An 18,349-nucleotide genomic window follows, 5' to 3' on the forward strand; every position below is an offset into this window, starting at 1 on the left:
GGATCGTTCCCATGGCAAGGAATGCCCTGATCTCAAGGGTTACTGGGGCTACTTGCCTCTCACAGTGGAGGTTTCAGCCTGCGAACATCTTTCATCCCTCAAATTTTATTTAGGAAGGAGTTATTGCTGGAGCTTTAGCTGTTTCGAAGCTGGATGGTAGCAGAGTCTGGACATGACATCAAGAACTCTTAGGACTCTTCTCCTAGCAAGCAAATCTCTGAGCCCCAAGGTTACTAGGGCTGTTAGTTGGCTACCTGGGCATGTTCCATTCCAAGCAACTTTTTTCAACCCTCTCACTTTTTCTTTGGGAGATATTGGTGGACATTTAGCAGTTTAGAATTTGGACACTGGTAGAGCCAGAAAATGACATCAGGCACTGTCACCACCATTCCCTTCGTAAGGACTGACCTGAGTCCAAGTGTAGCTGGAGCTGATAGTGGGCTACCTAGTGGGGTTTCAAGGCAGGACAATCTCTCAGCCCTTGATTTTCTTTTGGGGGATTTGTTGCTGGACATTTTGCAGTTTCAAATCTGGACATTGTTAGAGCCCGAAAAATGATGTCAAGCACTGCCAGGAAGATTCTGTTGTCTATGAAAGCCGTGAGCCCTAAGGGTACTGGGGCTGCTTGTGGATTATCTCAGAAGCTTTCAATCCAGGAACATCTTTCATCCCTCAAAGCTTTTTTTAAGGATCTACTGCTGTTCGTTTAGCAGTTGGAAAGTGTATACTGGTAGAGCCCAAAAGTGACATCAGGCACTGTCAGGATTGTTCCCTTTCTAAGGAAAGCCCTGAGCCCCAAGGTTCCTGGTGCTGCTAGTGTGCTACCTGGGGAGGCTGTAGTCCAGACCCATCTTTCATCCCTCGCACGTTTTGTTTGGGAGATATTTCTGGATGTTCAGTGTGTTTGAAGGTGGACACTGGTAGAGTCCTAAAATGGCATCAGGCAATTTTAGGACCGTTCCCTTGGTAGTCATGTACAAGGGTCAGGTTATAATGCTCACTCCCGGAGGAGAAACAGACAGACACTCTGTGGGCTGGGATGAGGACAGTTTACTGACAAAATCACTGTGAAGAAATGATAAAAGCACATCACAAACTACACTCACATCCAGTGATAACAGAGAGTACTTTACTGACCAAAGGATCACAAGGTACTGCACAGTGCAAGGACCAACCAAATGCCCCAGCCACATTCAGACTGTCCTTAAGGAACCCAGGAGTGTCCCTCCCCAACCAGCCCCTTTTATGGGGGAGAGATGTCAGGTGGTGTGGAAAACAGCCTGGACTAACTCAGCTGAGCTGTGTTAACTCAGGTCACCTCTGCTAATTTAGCTCACCTCTGCTGTCTGCTTGGGGAGGTGAACTATTTTCTAGCCTGAAAGAGGACCGCTGTGCATTTAATCTCCCCTGTCTGTCACATATTTCTACCTGTCCAAAGTCAATTGACCGTTGTTCCAACAGTGGATCTGCACACCAGCGCTTCTGGTTGCTCTCTAGATTTCCCTTCCCCTTCCCCTTGGACCATTCAGACACCTCTCAACCATCCAGCTGCTGCTCTGAGTTTCAGGGAGTTAAACCCTTGCCTTTCTGGCAGTTGTCTGACTCATTCTGTCTTTAGCCAGCTCTTGAGTTGTGGTGATGTCACAGTCTTTTTCCTCACCAGAACATCTCTCACAGGGTTAAGCTTTGTGGCAGGTGAACCTCACTGGTGGCAGATTGCACTTGGCATAGAGTGAGGAGTGTTGAATCTAATGGTGAATCTTGTCAGGTCTCTTCTGTTGGTGGGAAAATAACTCCCTGTGTGCTGCCTGTGTGCAGCCAGTTCTCTAAGGAAAGCAGGGGAGCTGGTACAGAGGGGCTGTAATGCCCCACTGTGGAGTGCAGCAGAGAGACCTGATGTAAGGACAAGGGATGCAAGTCCCAGTTGGCTGGTGAGAGTCATGGTGGGCTTGTGGAGATGTGCAGCAAGGATGTCCCCACTGCCTCAAGGGACCCTTTTTCAGAGCAGTCCAGACCACCGTAGGAGGCACCCTGGATCAATCTCAGTCAGAGGTTGTCACCTCTCCTCTACAGTGAAAATAATAACCTACACCCTTAAAAAGAAATCAATTTTACTCTGAGCTCCTCTTGAAACAGCTTCAATGGTCTGTCCATCTCTTGAAGACTTGAAGATAATACATGAAGAGACATAGCTCGTTAGGGCTTGCTTTGTATTTTTAATGAGCCCTGGGGTGCATTTGGTGCTGAGTCCTTGATGCTCAGGTACTGAGAGGAAATTACACAACAAACTCCATGTCAAAAGCAGAAGCCAAAGTACCTGAAGTATTAATGAGTCCCGCTGAGAGCCATTGCTGGCTGAGCCTCCCCAGGGACTCGTTAGCACAGGTAATTGGAGGCCATGTTGGCTGGTAGGCAAAGGCAATGTACAAGCAGCTGAGATGCTGAGCAAACCCTGGGTTGGTTTGATGAAGCAGAAAGGCCAAGCCCTGACCCCCCAGCCCAGGGAAGACAGGTCCTGTCCCTCAAGCATTGCTCAGGCTCTTCCTGGGGCAGCATGGGGTGTTGGTCCAAAGTCCAGCTAGAAATTCATCTGGCCTTCATTTAAATAAAAGAAAGAGCAGGGAGACCCTCCATCCCCTATCAGATTCAGGAGGAAACATTGTGGAATGATGAGGCCAAGGCTGAGGTGCTTAATGAAATCTTTGCCACTGTCTTTAGTAATAGGAGCAGTTGTAGAGAGAGAATCCAATTCCCTGAGCTGGGAGACAGGGACAGGGAGCAGAATGAGCCCACCTCAATCCAGGAGGAGATGGTCCTGCTGCACCACAGAGATGTGCAGAGATCTGAGGGGCTGAATGGGATGCAGCCAAGGGTGCTAAAAGAGCTGGCAAGGGGGGTTCACCAAGCCACTTTCCATCAGTCCTGGCTGACTGGAGAGGTACCAGCAGACTGGAAATCAGTCAATGTAATTCCCAATATATGAAGGCACAGAAGAATGATTGGGAAATTACACGTCTGATAGTTTAACTTCAGTCCCAGAGAAGCTGATGGATCAGATCATCCTGAGCAGCATTAACCAGTTCATGAAGAACCCCCAGGTGATCAGGCCCAGTCAGCTTGGGTTCATAAGGGCAGGTCCTGTTTGACCCACTGAATCTCCCTGTATGACAGGGTGACCTGCTTCTTGGACAAGGGAAGGGCTCTGCATGTTGTCTACCTTGACTTTAGCAAGAACTTAGACACAGTTTTCCACCACCTTCTCCTAGAAAAGCTCACTGCTTGTGGCTTGGAAACTCTGGTGCTTCAGCCCCAAACAATGGCTGAGCACCACATGCTGCTCGCTCACTCCCGGAGGAGAAACAGACAGAGACCCTGTGGGTTGGGATAAGGACAGTTTACTGACAAAAGCACCATAAAATGTAAACAATATCAGCCCCAATTGCAGTCACACCCAGTGATAGCACAGAGAGTACCTTACAAACCCAACAATAACAGAGTGCTGCACCATGCTATGACCACCCCTCCCCAACCAGCCCCTTGGATGGGGATGTGATGTCAGGTGGTGTGGAAAACAGCCCAGGTAAACTCAGCTCAGCTGTGCTGGCTTCTTGGGGAGGAGAACTATGGCCTGTTCAGTACCAGGAAATTATCCACCCCTGTTTCAACACCAGGGGTGCTACATTTTCAGAGTATTTGGGAGGTTCATAACATCATTTTCTATTTAGACCATCTGCCATGGACCACCATCCAGGCATCAGTATAGAGCTACATATGTGGCCTTTTTTCTCCTTTGGCAATGTCTAAAGCCAGCTGGATGGCTTTCACCTCTGCAAACTGGCTGGATTTGCCTTCTCCATAGGCAGCTTCTGCAACTTGGCGTGTGGGACTCCATACAGCAGCCTTCCACCTCTGATGTTTACCAGCAATGCCACAGGACCCATCAGTGAACAGGGCATATTTTCTCTCATTTTCTGGCAGATCACTGTACAGTGAGGCCTCTTTAGCACGTGTCACCTGTTCCTCTGGTGATTTTCCACAGTCTTTGCCTTCTGGCCAGTCTGTGATCACTTCCAGGGTTCCTGCGTGATTGGGGTTTCCTATTCCAGCCCACTGTGTGATAAGTGTGACCCACTTGCTCCACGTAGCATCAGTGGCATGGTGTGTAGAAGGGGCCTTCCCTTTGAACATCCAGCCCAGCACGGGCAGTCGGGGTGCCAGGAGGAGCTGGGCTTCAGTCCCAATCACTTCTGAAGTGGCTCGAACCCCTTCACAGGTAGCCAGTATTTCCTTTTCTGTTAGAGTGTCTGGATCCTCTGTAGCCCCGACTCCAAAACCCCAGAGACTGACCTTGAGCCTCCCCTGGTGCTTTCTGCCAGAGTCTCCAGATAGGGCCATTCTCCCAGGCTGACCTGTAGAACACATTTTTTACATCTGGCCCAGTCTGGACAGGCCCAAGGGCCACTGCATGGACTATCTCCTGTTTGATCTCTTCAAAGGCTTCTCACTGCTCATTAGAAATCGTTCTCTTACCAGGTTACACAGCAGAGAGGGCTGACAGTGAGACTGTGGTTTGGGATATGCATTCTCCAGAACCCCACAGTGCCTAGGAAAGCTTGTGTCTCCTTTGTGTTGGTTGATGGAGACATAGCTGAAATTGTATTGATAACATCCACTGGGATCTGATGACACCCATCCTGCTATTTTATTCCTAAAAAGTGGATTCCTTAAGCAGGTCTTTTGCCCTTACTTTGTTTGATGGCAAAACCAGCTTTAGCAGAATTCAGATCATTTTCTTCCCTTTCTCAAAAAATTCCTCTGCTGTGCTGTCCCATGCCATGACATCATCAGTATACTGTAGGTGCTCTGGGGCTTCATCCAGCTCTAATGCAGACTGGATCAGTCCATGGCAGATGGTGGGGCTGTGTTTCCAGCCCTGGGGCAGTCGATCTCAGGTGTACTGGATTCTCTTCCAACTGAAAGCAAACTGTGGCCTGGATTCTGCTGCCAAAGGAGCAGAGAAAACAACATTTGCAATGTCGATTGTGGTGTAGCACTTGGCTGCTTTTGACTCCAGTTCATACTGGAGTTCCAGCAGGTCTGGCACTGCAGCACTCAGAGGCAGCGTGACCTCATTCAGGGCACGATAGTCCAGCCTCAGCCTCCACTCTGCACTGGGCTTCTGCACTGGCCAGATTGCACTGTTGAAGGGTGAGTGGCTTCTACCAATCACTCCCTGACTCTCCAGTTGATGATCAGTTTCTGAATGGGAATCAGGGAGTCTCTGTTGGGTGTGGTATTGTTGCCTTTGTACCATCATGGTAGCAACTGGTACTCGCTGTTCTTCAACCTTTAGCAGCCCCACAACAGCAGGGTCTTCTGACAGTCCAGGTAGAATAGAGAGTTGTTAAGTTTCTTCTGTCTCTGAGGCAGCTATTGCAAAAGCCCACTGGTACCCTTTTGGGTCTTTGAAGTGCCCTCTCCAGAGGAAGTCTATGCCCAGTATGCACAGAGCGGCAAATCATCAGGATCACACTAAATCATCTCTCACATGGCTAATCCCCTCAGATAATGGATATCTCTCTCCATGGTCATCCACTGGTCTGGCCAATACACAGCATCTTCAATGAACTGGTACCATGCCCTTACACTTGATCAAAGTCACTTTCAGAGGCTGAGAGCTTGAGACTTCCTTCCAATTGCCTTGTTACTGCCTCCTTCTCTGGACAGGGATCCCAGCTGCTTGGCCTCCCTGCCTTCTCCCTGCTGTGTGCCCCATTGTCCCAGCATCGCAGTAGCCAGGTGATGATGTGCTCCCCTGGAAGGTGGCTGAAGTCTTTTCTCATGTCTCTCAGCTCAATGACAAGGATCAGGTTATAACCTCTGGTATTGCCTCTTCAGGTCCTTGGAATGGTCCCAGTTCATCATCATCTTTCACAATGAGGACTGATTTCTCCATGTATTTCTTCTTCTGGATAGAGGTGACTGACAGGTGTACTGCTTGGCTGTCTGGATCAGCTCTGGGGTTGGCCTCTGAGGTTTGAGTACCCATGGTGCTTGTTGGGGAGACTGGAGGAGCTGCACTCTCTGAGGCACGGGTAGCTCCAGTGCCTGTTGTAAGGGTTCTTTCTGGCTCAGCTGTGGTGTTGGTTTCAGAGGCCTGGGCAGCCACAGTGCCTCTGGATCTGTTTTTCTTGTCTAGGTATTTTTTCATGCCCTCCCACACCCCATGCCACCCCTGACCCTTCAGCCCAGGGAAGACCCCTTGGCAATATTCTTGGAGCAGTTGTTGGTAACACATAGGTCCAGACAGACATTCAGGAGAGAGAGCAAGACACATATGCTGGTCTGAACATCCCAGGGATAGTCAACGTTCTCAACAGATGCTGTAAAAAGCCTAAAGGGAAAGGGGGAGGAGAAAGCACCCCTCACCTCATCCTCTACTGTTATCACAACCCTTCAGGCCCCACCTTGGACTCCAAAAAGGGCTGTTGTGGTTCAGCTCCAACCAGTGGCTGAGCAGCACATGCCACTCACTCACTCCCACAGGAGAAACAGACAGAGCCTCTGTGGGCTGGCCTAATGACAGTTTACTGACCAAATCACCATGAAAGGCGAGTAGCCCACAGTGAATTTCACTTATACCCAGTTATGACCCAGTAACTGCACAACATGATGACCAACCCGATGACTCGGCTGCACTTTGACTGCCCTGGAGGCACCAGGAGTGCCCCTCCCCAACAAGCCCCTTTTCTGGGGGAGTGATGTCAAGTGGTGTGGCAAACAGCCTGGGCTAACTCAGCTCACCTGTGCTGCCTGCCTGGGGAGGTTAATTCTGCCCTAACAATATCCAGGAAAGATGGAATGGGATTGGGATGGGGATGGGATTGGGATGGGGATGGTATTGGGATGATGTAGCCAAGGCAACCATTGCACAGATGGTGTGTCAGTTTGCCAGGGTTGTTTGCCTGTGCAGCTGTAAAGTCACAGGCCGTAGGAGGTGATAACTGCCCTATGACCTGCTCAAATCCTTCCACAAACCCTACCAGCCGGGGACTGGCTGCTGAGGGAGGAGGAAATGTTAGAGAGACTATAACAATGATCATTAAACTGCTGCCCAGAGGAGCAGACAGGAAGATGCCCAGGAAGAGGCAGAACGGCAGGATCTGCAGCTCCCATGGGTTCTGCAAAGGCCAGGAGGAGGAACTGGCTATTGGAGCTGCTGTTGGACATGTGGTGCTTCTGGGTATGGATGTTTCTAACTGTTACCATCTGGTGTCTTTTCATTTGGCCAAAGGAATTCCCCACCAGGCTCAAAAATGCTCCTCATCCCAGGCAGCATTGCTCTATTGGACCTTGAACACACTCATGTCTCTTGGACCACCTCTGGCCCTTCAGGTGACAACAGGGGTTGGTGTCCGAGCAACTCTCTCCTGGCCTTCATACTCAGTAATTCCCATGGGCACTGGGACCAGCAGGTCCCAGGCAGCCATGCTCCTTAACCTCTGCAGGGGGTCAGAGACCCCTGCCTGTCCCTGCCTGGGGGTCCTGTCTCATGCAAAGACAATGAAAGGTGATTGTCCTGCCCAGCTCTGGTTTGATCAGGAGAAAGGACTCTGCTGGACACAAGGATTTCTCCGCAGCCACGGGAGGGAAAGTCAATGAGAACTTCAGTTTCTTTCCAAGAAGGTTCCCTGGAGCTCTAGGGAGGAGTCCAGAGGGGATGGAGAATATGATGTCTTCACCTGCTCCTCTTCTGTTAGCTGGGCTGGGCTCCTGGGATGAATAGAGGGAGCTCAGAAATATTGCAGTGCTGCAGAGAGACAGCTCTGCCCAGGAGAAAGACTCATTGCTTGGACACAACTAGCAACTAACACTGCTCCCTGTTATCAGCAGTGTTCTCATCCTAACACCCACACATGACACCACACTGGCTGCTAGAAAGAAAGTCAAATGTATTGCTCCCAAAATTAGGCCGCCTTTGTAGACAACAAGTGCAACACAATGGTGGGGTCACTCCTGTGCCCTTTCAGGCACTAGTGCACTCCTAGTTGACTCATTTCTGGAGCAGAACTAGAAAAAAGGCCGTGATGCTGTGCAAGCACTGCTCAGCAAGGAACAAACATGTTTATTTAGACTTTATGACTTACAAATCCAAACACCAGAACTATGGGGGCCACCAACATGAGAATTAATTCCAGCCGCAGAGAAAATACGGGCAGGAGGAGAAGATCTCTTCTGCTTGGAAATCTTCCTGATGTTCCTGTTCATCAAATCCCAGAATTTCTCAAGATCTCTCTGAAGGGAATCTCCATTTTACTAATGGTTCACATGTGCTTGCAGATGGGTCTCTAACTTACGGTGCTTTTAACAAAATGCCAGCAATAGGTGCTAAAGAACCTGGGACTCTACTGCTGGATATCCAGCATGTTCGAGAGTGGATGATGGTAGAGCCTGAAAATGACATTTTTAGGACTGTTCCTGTGGCTAGGAATGCCCTGATCCCAAGGTTAATGGGGCTGTTAGTGGGATACCTGGGGAGGTTTCAGGCCAGAAACCTTTTTCCACCCTTGCACCTTTTGCCATGGAGCTGGTGCTGGACATTGAGCAGTTTCAAAGGTGGACACTGTTAAAGCTGGAAAATTACATTGGGCAGAGTTACATCCACTCCCATGGCTACAAAAGCCCTGACCCCCATGTTCCTGGGGCTGCTAGTGGGATACCAGGGGATATGTAAGGCCATGAACATCTTTCATGTATTGCTGTGCATTTAGCAGGTTCAAAGGTGGACTCTGGTATAGCCAGAAATTACATCAAGCAATGTTATGACCCTTCTTTTGTCTCTGAACACTCTGAGCCCTAAGGTACTGGGGCTGCCAGTGATCTACCTAGGCAGGTTTCATGCCAGGAGAATCTTTCATCCCTCACACTTTTGTTAGGGATCTCTTGCTGTTCGTTTAGCAGTTTGAAGGTGTATGCTGGTAGAGCCCCAAAATGACATCAGACTGTTCCCTTTCTAAAGAAAACCTTGAGCCCCAGGGCTACGGGGGCTTCTAGTGGGATACCCAGGCAGGTTGAAGGTCAGAAACATCTTTCACACCTCAAACTTTGTCTTTGGGAATTATAGCTGGACTTTTTATGTTTTCAACGGTGGACACTGTTAGAGCTGGAAAAAGACAACAGGCAAATTTCATACCATTGCATTGTCTATGAAAACCCTGTGCCCCATGGTTACTGGGGCTGCTAGTGGGCTACAAGGAGAGTTTTCAGATTTTTATGCCCTCGCATGTTATGTTTGAGGCTACTGCCTTACATTTAGTGTGTCATGTTGGATGCTGGGAGAGCCTGTAAATGTCCACAGGCACAGTTAGGAAAGGTAAGCCCTGAGCCCTAAACCTGCTTGGGCTGCTAGTGAGCTACCTAGATAGGTTTCAGGCCAGGAACATCTTCCAGCACTCAAATCTGCTTTGCAGCCCTACTATACATTTAGCACTTCCTAAGGTGGACACTGGTTGAGCCTGAAAATGATAACAGGAGCTTTTAGGATCATTCCACTGTGTAGGAACCACAGAATCACAGAGCCACAGCATGACCAACGCTGGACTCTTTCAAGGAGTTCCCTGTCATTCGTGAACTGAGAAGCCCAGAACTAGACACAGCATTCCAGGTGCGTTCTCACCTGGGCAAGGAGGAGAAAGACTTCTCTTGACCTACTGAACACACCCCTTCTAATACACCCCAGGGTGCCATTGGCCTTCATAGCCAGGAGGGCACATTGCTGGCTCATGCTCATCCTGCAGCATATGAAGGGGGTCAGCTTTCAGAGGAGATTCTCTCCAAACCAACTTTTGTTCAGATAGATAGAAAGGTCACTTATCAACACACTGAACTTCCAAGAGAACTGTTTATTAGACATCTGAAAGATGGGAAGTTTTCCAAGTCTCAGAAAACACTGGAGAGCTGAGCAGCATCGAAATGACCAAAGCGCAAGCAGAGGTGGAAATCTGCTGAGAAATGTGAAGTGCCTACATGTATCTAGGCTACTGAGAAGACTAAACAACCACCAAAATTCGTACTAAATACAGATTAGTCCTAATGTGAGTTCCATGGCCAGTGATATGCCAAAGATGAGCTGCTTAGAAACATCCAGTCATCAGTTTCCACATGGCATCCTTCAGCTCCTGGTTCCTCATGCTGTAGATGAGGGGGTTCACTGCTGGTGGAAACACTGAGTAAAGAAATGATGCTAACAGGTCCAGAAATAGGGAGGAGATGGAGGGGGGCTTCAGGTAGGCAAAGGCGGCAGTGCTAAGGAACAAGGAGACCACAGTCAGGTGAGGGAGGCAGGTGGAAAAGGCTTTGTGCTGTCCCTGCTGAGAGGGGATCCTCAGCACAGCCCTGAAGATCTGCACATAGGACACCACGATGAACACAAAACACCCAAAACCTAAACAGGCACTGACCACAATGAGTCCAGTTTCCCTGAGGTAGGCATCTGAGCAGGAGAGCTTGAGGATCTGGGGGATTTCACAGAAGAACTGGTAAAGAGCATTGCCCTTGCAGAGGGGCAGTGAAAATGTATTGGCTGTGTGCAGCACAGAATAGAGAAACCCACTGGCCCAGGCAGCTGCTGCCATGTGGACACAAGCTCTGCTGCCCAGGAGGGTCCCATAGTGCAGGGGGTGGCAGATGGCAACGTAGCGGTCATAGGCCATGACTGTGAGAAGAAAGAGCTCTGTTGAGATCAAACATACAAAGAAAAAGATTTGAGCCACACATCCTTTGTAGGAAATGGCCCTGGTGTCCCACAAGTAATTGGCCATGGCATTGGGAACAGTGGTGGAGATGTAGCCAAGGTCAAGAACTGAGAGGTTGAGGAGGAAGAAGTACATGGGGGTGTGGAGGTGGTGGTCACAGGCTATGGTGATGATGATGAGACAATTTCCAAGAAAAGCAGCCAGGTAGATGCCCAGGAAGAGGCAGAAGTGCAAGACCTGCAGCTCTCGTGTGTCTGCAAAGGCCAGGAGGAGGAACTGGCTGATGGAGCTGCTGTTGGACATCTGCTGGGATCCAGTGTGGAGACCTGTCCAAGGAGGAAAAGCGGCAGTGTGAAAAATTAGGGAACACTTCTCGGTCAAAAACATCTTCCAACTCTTAGGGAACACCCTCAGATTGACTCTCTGTATTCAGGAGGACTTTTGGCAGGGCCCTTTTGGGAGGTCTGCAATGTGCTGGCTTGAGCGTGCCACTGCTGAGAGGAGGGTTGGCTGTGGGCTCTGGAGAACTCAGTCCTGCCTCGCAGCAGTGAGGATACAGAAGTATGGCCTGAACTCAGACTAAATCCCCTGTGGATAGGAAGGAGTTGAGGAGGGTTTCTCCTGCCAGAACTCCCTGACATTGCTGCTGCAGTGCCAGTGAAACCTTCCCCTGAGTGCAGAGTGGGGAGAGCTGCTCTGTCCATCAGCCCTGCTCTCAGCTGCCCTGTGCTGGACGCTCTGTGATCACACCCTGGTGTTCCCTGCAGAAGAAACTGGACCCCACAGAGAGCTGAGGAATCCAGTCTCACAGGGCAGAGCTCCAAAACCCTCCTGCAGTCTCATCCCACCTAAGGAGAATCTCAGATCCCCTCTCCCAGCCAGGGACACACAGGGCTCAGTGCAGCTGCCCACACACAGGTGATGAGTGGCATTGCCACAGCCTCTGTGCTGAGATGTCTCCTGCATGGGGCTCCTCTCTGGGGCACAAGAGTCCCTGGGAGAGCGATGCCATTGTGGGAGGCAGCCTGCAGCCCAGCAGGAGCTGCCTGGAAATCCTCAGTCCTAAAGATGGGGGTCCTGAAGTGAGGGTCAGCTCAGGGCCAGCCCCACCAATGGACGTGCTCAAAGCCCCAGGTAATGGTGGGACAAAGGCAGCAAGGACAGGAGGGGATACAGCAGGAAATGCTGCAGCAAAAGCTTTAGGGTCAGGAACAGACAGACAGGCCCTCAGAGGTTTCTCCTCACTGCTGGTTTGGCTGCCAAGAAAAGACTCAGCTTGAAACCCAGTAACTCTGGCTGCAGAGTCTGTGCTGGGTGGCAGAAACCAGGGGGTGGGTGTCGGAAAGTGTCAGGGAGGTCCCAAATCCCCACTGCCAGGGCATTTCTGGGAGAAGCTCCTCCCTGCCTGACAGTGTCTCTGCTACCTGGAGCTGTCCCTGCAGATCCTTCTCTTTGCCCATCTCACCTCCTACTCTGTGCTCACAGACCTCATCCAACCTGCCCTGCGCTCAGCTCTGCTCTGGAGACCCCTCCTGGCATCAGGGCACTGCCCCAGGGAACCTCTGTGTGTGCAGGGCTCAGCCCAGGCTCCAACATCTTCATGAGAATCAAGTTTTCACTGCATATTCTCAAGGGGAGAAATAAGTTCTCATCTCCCACACTCAGCACAGCCCACAGGAGAGGAAAAGTCAAAGCAAAGACTCTGCCTTTGGAGAAATATTCTCTTTGGCATTTCTCAAGGATCAGCTCTGGCTGGGAGCAAAGCTGACCCAGGCAGCACTTTCTTACAGCAGAGGGACCTTATGTTGCCCTTCCCTGGGTCACTGCTTCAACCCAGAGGTGCTGTCTATATCCCTGTGGAAAGCCCAGCAGGCAGGCTGAGTGCTGACTCTGGCAGCAGCAGAGTCCCTGCCCCAGCACACAGACCCCGGGGCACAGGGACCCTGCTCACAAGGACAGCCCTGGGCACCCCTTAACCATGCCCAGGAGAAGACAGCTGTCCTGCCCTGTCCCTCTGATGGAGCAGAAGGGCATCCCTTCCAGGCAGCACTTTCTAGTCCTATAGAGAACCTGTCCTCCTGACAGACCCCACACACTATCCCATGTCCCAGCTTTAGGAGATCCCTCCAGGAACAGAACCTGCATTGCCCTGCACCCACAGACATACCATGGACATACTCACAGGTAGAGTGCTGAGGATATTTCTCCTACAATGAGCTCTCAGCATCTGGCAGCACTCTCACTCTCTCAGGTCTCCCCTTGATGCCTACAGGCAGTGTCCCCAGCCCTGTGTGCTTGGCAGAGGAGCTACTCTGTGGCAGAGCTGTCCCTCATCATTGCTGTAATGTTTCATCAGCTCCCACTGTCCCAGGAGTCCAGCCCAGCTACAGCAGAGGAGCAGGTGAAGGCGTCACGTACTCCTCGGCTCCTCAGAGTTGTTCCTGAAGCTCCAGGGAACCAACTTGGAAAGACACTGAAGTCCTCCCTGCCATCTGCTCTCCAGTCTGGGGAGAAATCCTTCTGTCCAGCAAAGTCCTTTCTCCTCATCAAACACGAGCTGGGCAGAAGAATCACTTTTTCTTGTCTCCACATGAGGCAGGAACTCCAGACAGAGACAGGAAGGGAACTCTTTCCACTTGGAGAGTGTAAAAAGTATGACAAGTGACTAGAGGCACCTCATCCTTGCTTTGCAGCCCTGGGGCTGAAAGGGGATGCAGCATTTTTGAGCACATGGCTGCCTCAAACCAATGGAACCTGGGATTCCTCTTGCCATAGTTCCAGTGGGCACAAAAGAGGCACCTGCTTCCTGGGAGCTGCTGGTCCCAGCTCTCATGGGAATTAATGGGGGGGAAGGCCAAGAAGGAGGTGTTCAAACACCAACACCCAGTGAAACCTGAGGGGCCAGAGGTGCCCCAAGAGATGTGCAGGGAGATCCAAGGTCAAGGAATCACAGAACGTTAGGAGTTGGAAGGGACCTCAAAAGGTCATCTAGTCCAACCCCCCTGCCACAGCAGGATCACCTGGACTAAACCACACAGGAACACATCCAGGTGGGTGTGAATGTCTCCAGAGGAGGAGACTCCACAACCTCTCTGGGCAGTCTGTCCCAGGGCTCTGGCACCCTCACAGTGAAAGAGTTTCTCCTGACATTCACATGGAACTTCCTCTGCTCCAGCTTTTACCCATTGACCTGAATAAGGCCACCCCTCAGTCTCCTCTTCTCCAAGCGAACGAGGCCCAGCTCCCTCAGCTCAGAGGAACTGGCCAGCATTGCCCCTCTGCAGAAAGAGGACCAGCTCAGAGGACATTGGGACAGGCTCCTGGAATGGCTGCATGTGAAACGTGGCCAGGCAGGATCCAAGGATTCCCACAGGGAGGCACATGCCAGGGGGTGGCCTGTCACTGGGAAGCTTGCCCCACCTGGCTCTGGGCCTGTGAACAATGCTGCCTGCGGTGAGAGCGGCACCCCATGGAAGAGACCCCCCTCCAGCTGAGAGAGAAAAAGACCCTTTGGGAGGCCTGGCACATCGACTCTATTGGAGCCCTTGGGAAGGCAGAGGGGAAACAAGAGTATTAGTGGGAGTGGAAATCATTCCTGGCCTAGTCCCAGCCCAGGCATTTCCAGGAGCAGCAGGAGAACATCCAGGGCGGGCCCTGACAAATTGGTTTCGCTTTCTGCCAACCCCCAGTCTGTTCATTCAGACCAGGGCAGTCATTTCACTGCTGCCAAGGGGCAGGACTGGGCCAAGGAAGGAGGAGTCAGGTGGGGATTTCACCCCCCGTGTTACCCCCAAGCTAATGGGATAGTGGGGGGAACTAATGGGCTTTTGAAAGGGTTTTTAAAAGCTCACAAGACACACTGGGCAGAACGACTCTGGGATACAGTTCCCCAAGTCAGTGATTGCTGGGGAATAATTGGATGTCCCGACTCAATGCCTTTTGTCCTAACCCCAAACTTAATCCCCAAACCCCACACTCCCAGCACCCCAGAAAAGCCATTTTCTCTGCTGGTCTGCCAGTCTTGGTAGAAATGCCGACCATTGGGACCGTTCCCCTCGTACTGGCTGAGCCCCTCAACAAACACGCTTGGAAAGCAAAAGATGCCCATGGGAAGGAACACAAAGTCAATACAAGGTGGATTATTCCATCCTTCTAATAACAATCTACGACCAGTTCCTTAATACAAACTGAGTCTGGGTTTCTTCTCTTTTCTTTTCCAGATGGAATCTCTGACACCTGCTTGAAGGAATAGATGAAGCTGTTAATTGTCTGTATAGTTTAGTTAATAACTGCTTTGTTAATATTTATAGGACGTTTAGCAGACTATCACAAACACTGTTTTGGTCGACCATTCTCACCATCTTTAATATCTGGGGAAACTTGTGTGCCCCCCTCTTCAGCCTGGGGTGGCAAAATGGATTTATAACTTTATGCCATCAGGTTCCCAATGCTTTTAAGATGACAAATGGTTGGGGATATGGGAGCCCTTCAGGATTTGAAGACTGGCCATGGACGTTGAAACAATATCCCCAAAATGGCTCCTGAGTGATCTAAGTGACATAACCATTGGCAAAGATTCATTCTATTGGAATGAGGAAACAAAACCATGGAAAACCCCAGTTCCAGAAAAGGGGGAATATTGTCTGAATCGGAATGACAACAATGGAGGTTTTGTGGGTCGTAGTGTGTGTGATTGGACCTTCAGGTGTGGAAATCCTTGTATCTTCCCTGGGTGTTGACCCATTAATTGTACAACTTATAATCGCTCTTTTCCTGTCAAAGGTGACATGCTGTGGTGCATGTTGAGCAACACCACTGATGAGCAAAACTCATCCCTCCATGGCTAAATTGGGCATGGGTCAATGAAATTGGTCATAAGAAATGATTTTATAGCTTTAGGTCTAATAGGAATCTTATGGGAATTGGGATATTGAGGGAAGCCAACCCTTTGGCTTGTGGCAGAACCTGGTTGGTGTAACCAACCAGGAAGTTGCCATTCAGTGTAACTATAGCAATCGGGTAGGAGCAAAAAGATGCAACCTTTGGATTAATAGCATAAAATCAAATAATTGAATTAATCATCCTTTGGCTTTAAAAAACAGCATTTATTTTGAATCTCCATGTAGTTCTGATTTAAGACTCAAAGGGAACGGAACATTTGGCTTTAAAAGGTCATTACTGGATTGGTGGCCACCATGCTTATTGAAAATGACCAAATAATTGGAGCAGAACATGTTCTGTAGGTTATATACACCCCTTCTTTTTGTTGTTGTTCTGTCCAGACCAAAGTGGGAACAGTTTGGGAAGTAAGGTCTATGACAACCTTAGTCGGTATCGAGGGTCCCTTGATGTTTCTATAGCAGGTCATTGCAAAGTGTCTGGGTCACACACGACCAAGAGATGCTGCATTAGGAAAGGATGACAAACCAGGAGGAAAAACCCAACAACTCACAAAGCTACTAAATACACACGGGTCCTCACGGGAGTTACATGGCCAGCTCTGTGCAGAAGAGGATGAGCAGTTTATTGCTGCTTAGAAATATCCAGTCCTCAGTTTCCACATGGCATCCTTGAGCTCCTGGTTCCTCATTCTGTAGATGAAAGGGGTTGACAGCTTGTGGAAACTCTGGGTAAAGAAATGCCATTACCAGGTGCAGAAGGCAGGCAAACACATCATTTTGAGGATAGTGCTGTGATCAAGAAGTCACTGGGAGGAAGAGTGGATGAGCTGGTGGCTTTGTGTTTGTGGGAACGGCTGGTGAGGTGTGTGAGACAGCAGTGCAGGCAGGGACATCGTGGGGTGGGAATGAGATTGGAAAGCGTGTTGCGTCCCTGCAGCCTAAGGAAACATGCAGAGGTGTGAGTCAGCGTGGCACGGGCTGTGGTGCAGATGGCCAAGGGTGCCATTCAGGTTACAAGTGCCTGATAGGTCTTTGCCCCCTTGGCTGTGGCTGATGTCCCTGCCACAGAGGCCTCAGGAAAGACACATTGTCCTCATGGCCATGGAGCATGGCTGACTCCTTGCACCCACCCCAGGGGAGGCCACCATGTGTCCTTCCCCTGTCCTTCCTTTGGTGTCACACTCCCCACATCCCAAGGAAGAGCCCTGAGACACAGGTGAGGGTCAGGATCTCCCTGCCCAGGGGCTGGGGGTCAGCACTTGGCATTTCTGCTTCATCAGACCAAGCCAGGGTGTCCTCAGCATCAGAGCTGCCTGTGCTGTGCCTGTGTTTGTCCTCATGGCCTCCAGTTCTCTTCTCTAACGAGCCCCTGGGGAGGCTTTATCAGGAATGGCTCCCAGTGCGGCCTGTTAATGCTTCAAGGTACTTTGGGCATTACTCCTGACTTGAACTTCTTGAGAAGTTTCTTCAGTGTCCTCTTGGTATCTGAGTTCTGTGGACTCACCAGAGACACCATGGGGCTCATTAACATCCAGAAAGCCCTTACAAGCATGGCTCTTCATGTAATTTTCTTTCAAAAATTAAGACTTGTATAAGTAATTGGAGAGGTTTTAATTGGGTGATGAAACAATCACAGTAATTTCACAATGGAGGATTTTTTCATAGAAAAAAAAATTGTTTCAGTCATTTTTCAGTCCATGGAAGATGTTTTAGCAGCATTCTACAAGGGATGTTTGTCCAGAGATCTCGTAGAGGGTTCTGGACAGGATGGGAAAGCAGTCCCTTGAGATCCAACCCTGTCTGGAGAACCTTGCTCATCCCTAAGACCAGCAGTTCCCTCCCTGGCCTCCTGGGACTCCCAACACTTTTCCTCACATCATCTATGTTCACAGACACAGGCAGATTTCTCTGACAACAAACAGCAGTTCAACATGACACAGTTTAATAACCATGAAATCTCTCTCCTCAGCTGCCTGCTACAGCCAAGCAGCATGTGAAGGGGGTCAGCTTTCAGAGGAGATTCTCTCCCAGAACAGTTTCGGATACATAGAAAGGTCACTAATCAACACACAGAACCTCTGACAGAACAGTTCATTAGACTTCTGGAAGATGAGATGTTTTCCAGCTCTCTGAAGCTCAAAGTTCATCAGCATCTGAATGACCAAAGAGCAAGTGGAGGTGGAAACCTTTGAGCAAAGTGAAGTGCACACATCAGGGTAGTCTGGAGAAGGTGTCCTTGGGCATGGCCGTATCACCAGGAGAGGTGGAGACACCTCAGTGATGAGGGTGATGAAGAGAAAAACTGGGGGTAATGCAGGTTCAGGGGAAGGTGAGTATGACACTTCCTGGCAATTCCCAAGTTGTGAAGTGATTCAAGGAGTCAAGTGATTCAGCTGATGAAGATGCTTGTAAAGTGTTTATAAAAAGAAAATAAAGAAAATAAAAGGAAACTTTTGGCTGTTTTCAGACAGACAGGATGCAAAGAGAGCACAGCTCGTCATTCCGTAGTGTCACGGTCACACAAGGCCTGGAGATACTGCATGAGGAATGGGATGGCTGTGGCCCATGTTATTACAGCTTAGACAAACCAGAAGGAACAAGGCCCACGCCTTTTGAAATACCAACAGGGATGGTGACTCCACCCCTTCCCTGGGCAGCCTGTTCTTGACTACCCTATCAGGAAAGAAATTCTTC

General features: G+C 50.0%; 1 protein-coding gene across 1 annotated transcript; it reads right to left on the reverse strand.

The window, feature by feature from the left end:
• Positions 1-10,133: 10,133 nt before the first annotated feature.
• LOC311202446 (olfactory receptor 14A16-like) lies at positions 10,134-11,057 on the reverse strand (the record flags this gene model as incomplete). The annotated part of the gene is made up of 1 exon (XM_084277031.1): positions 10,134-11,057. The coding sequence occupies one exon, from the start codon at positions 11,055-11,057 to the stop codon at positions 10,134-10,136; it is 924 nt and encodes a 307-aa protein (XP_084133157.1).
• Between the last annotated feature and the right edge of the window lie 7,292 nt (positions 11,058-18,349).

This window comes from Gallinula chloropus (genome assembly GCF_964237585.1).
Source record: "Gallinula chloropus genome assembly, chromosome: 30".
NCBI lineage: Eukaryota > Metazoa > Chordata > Aves > Gruiformes > Rallidae > Gallinula > Gallinula chloropus.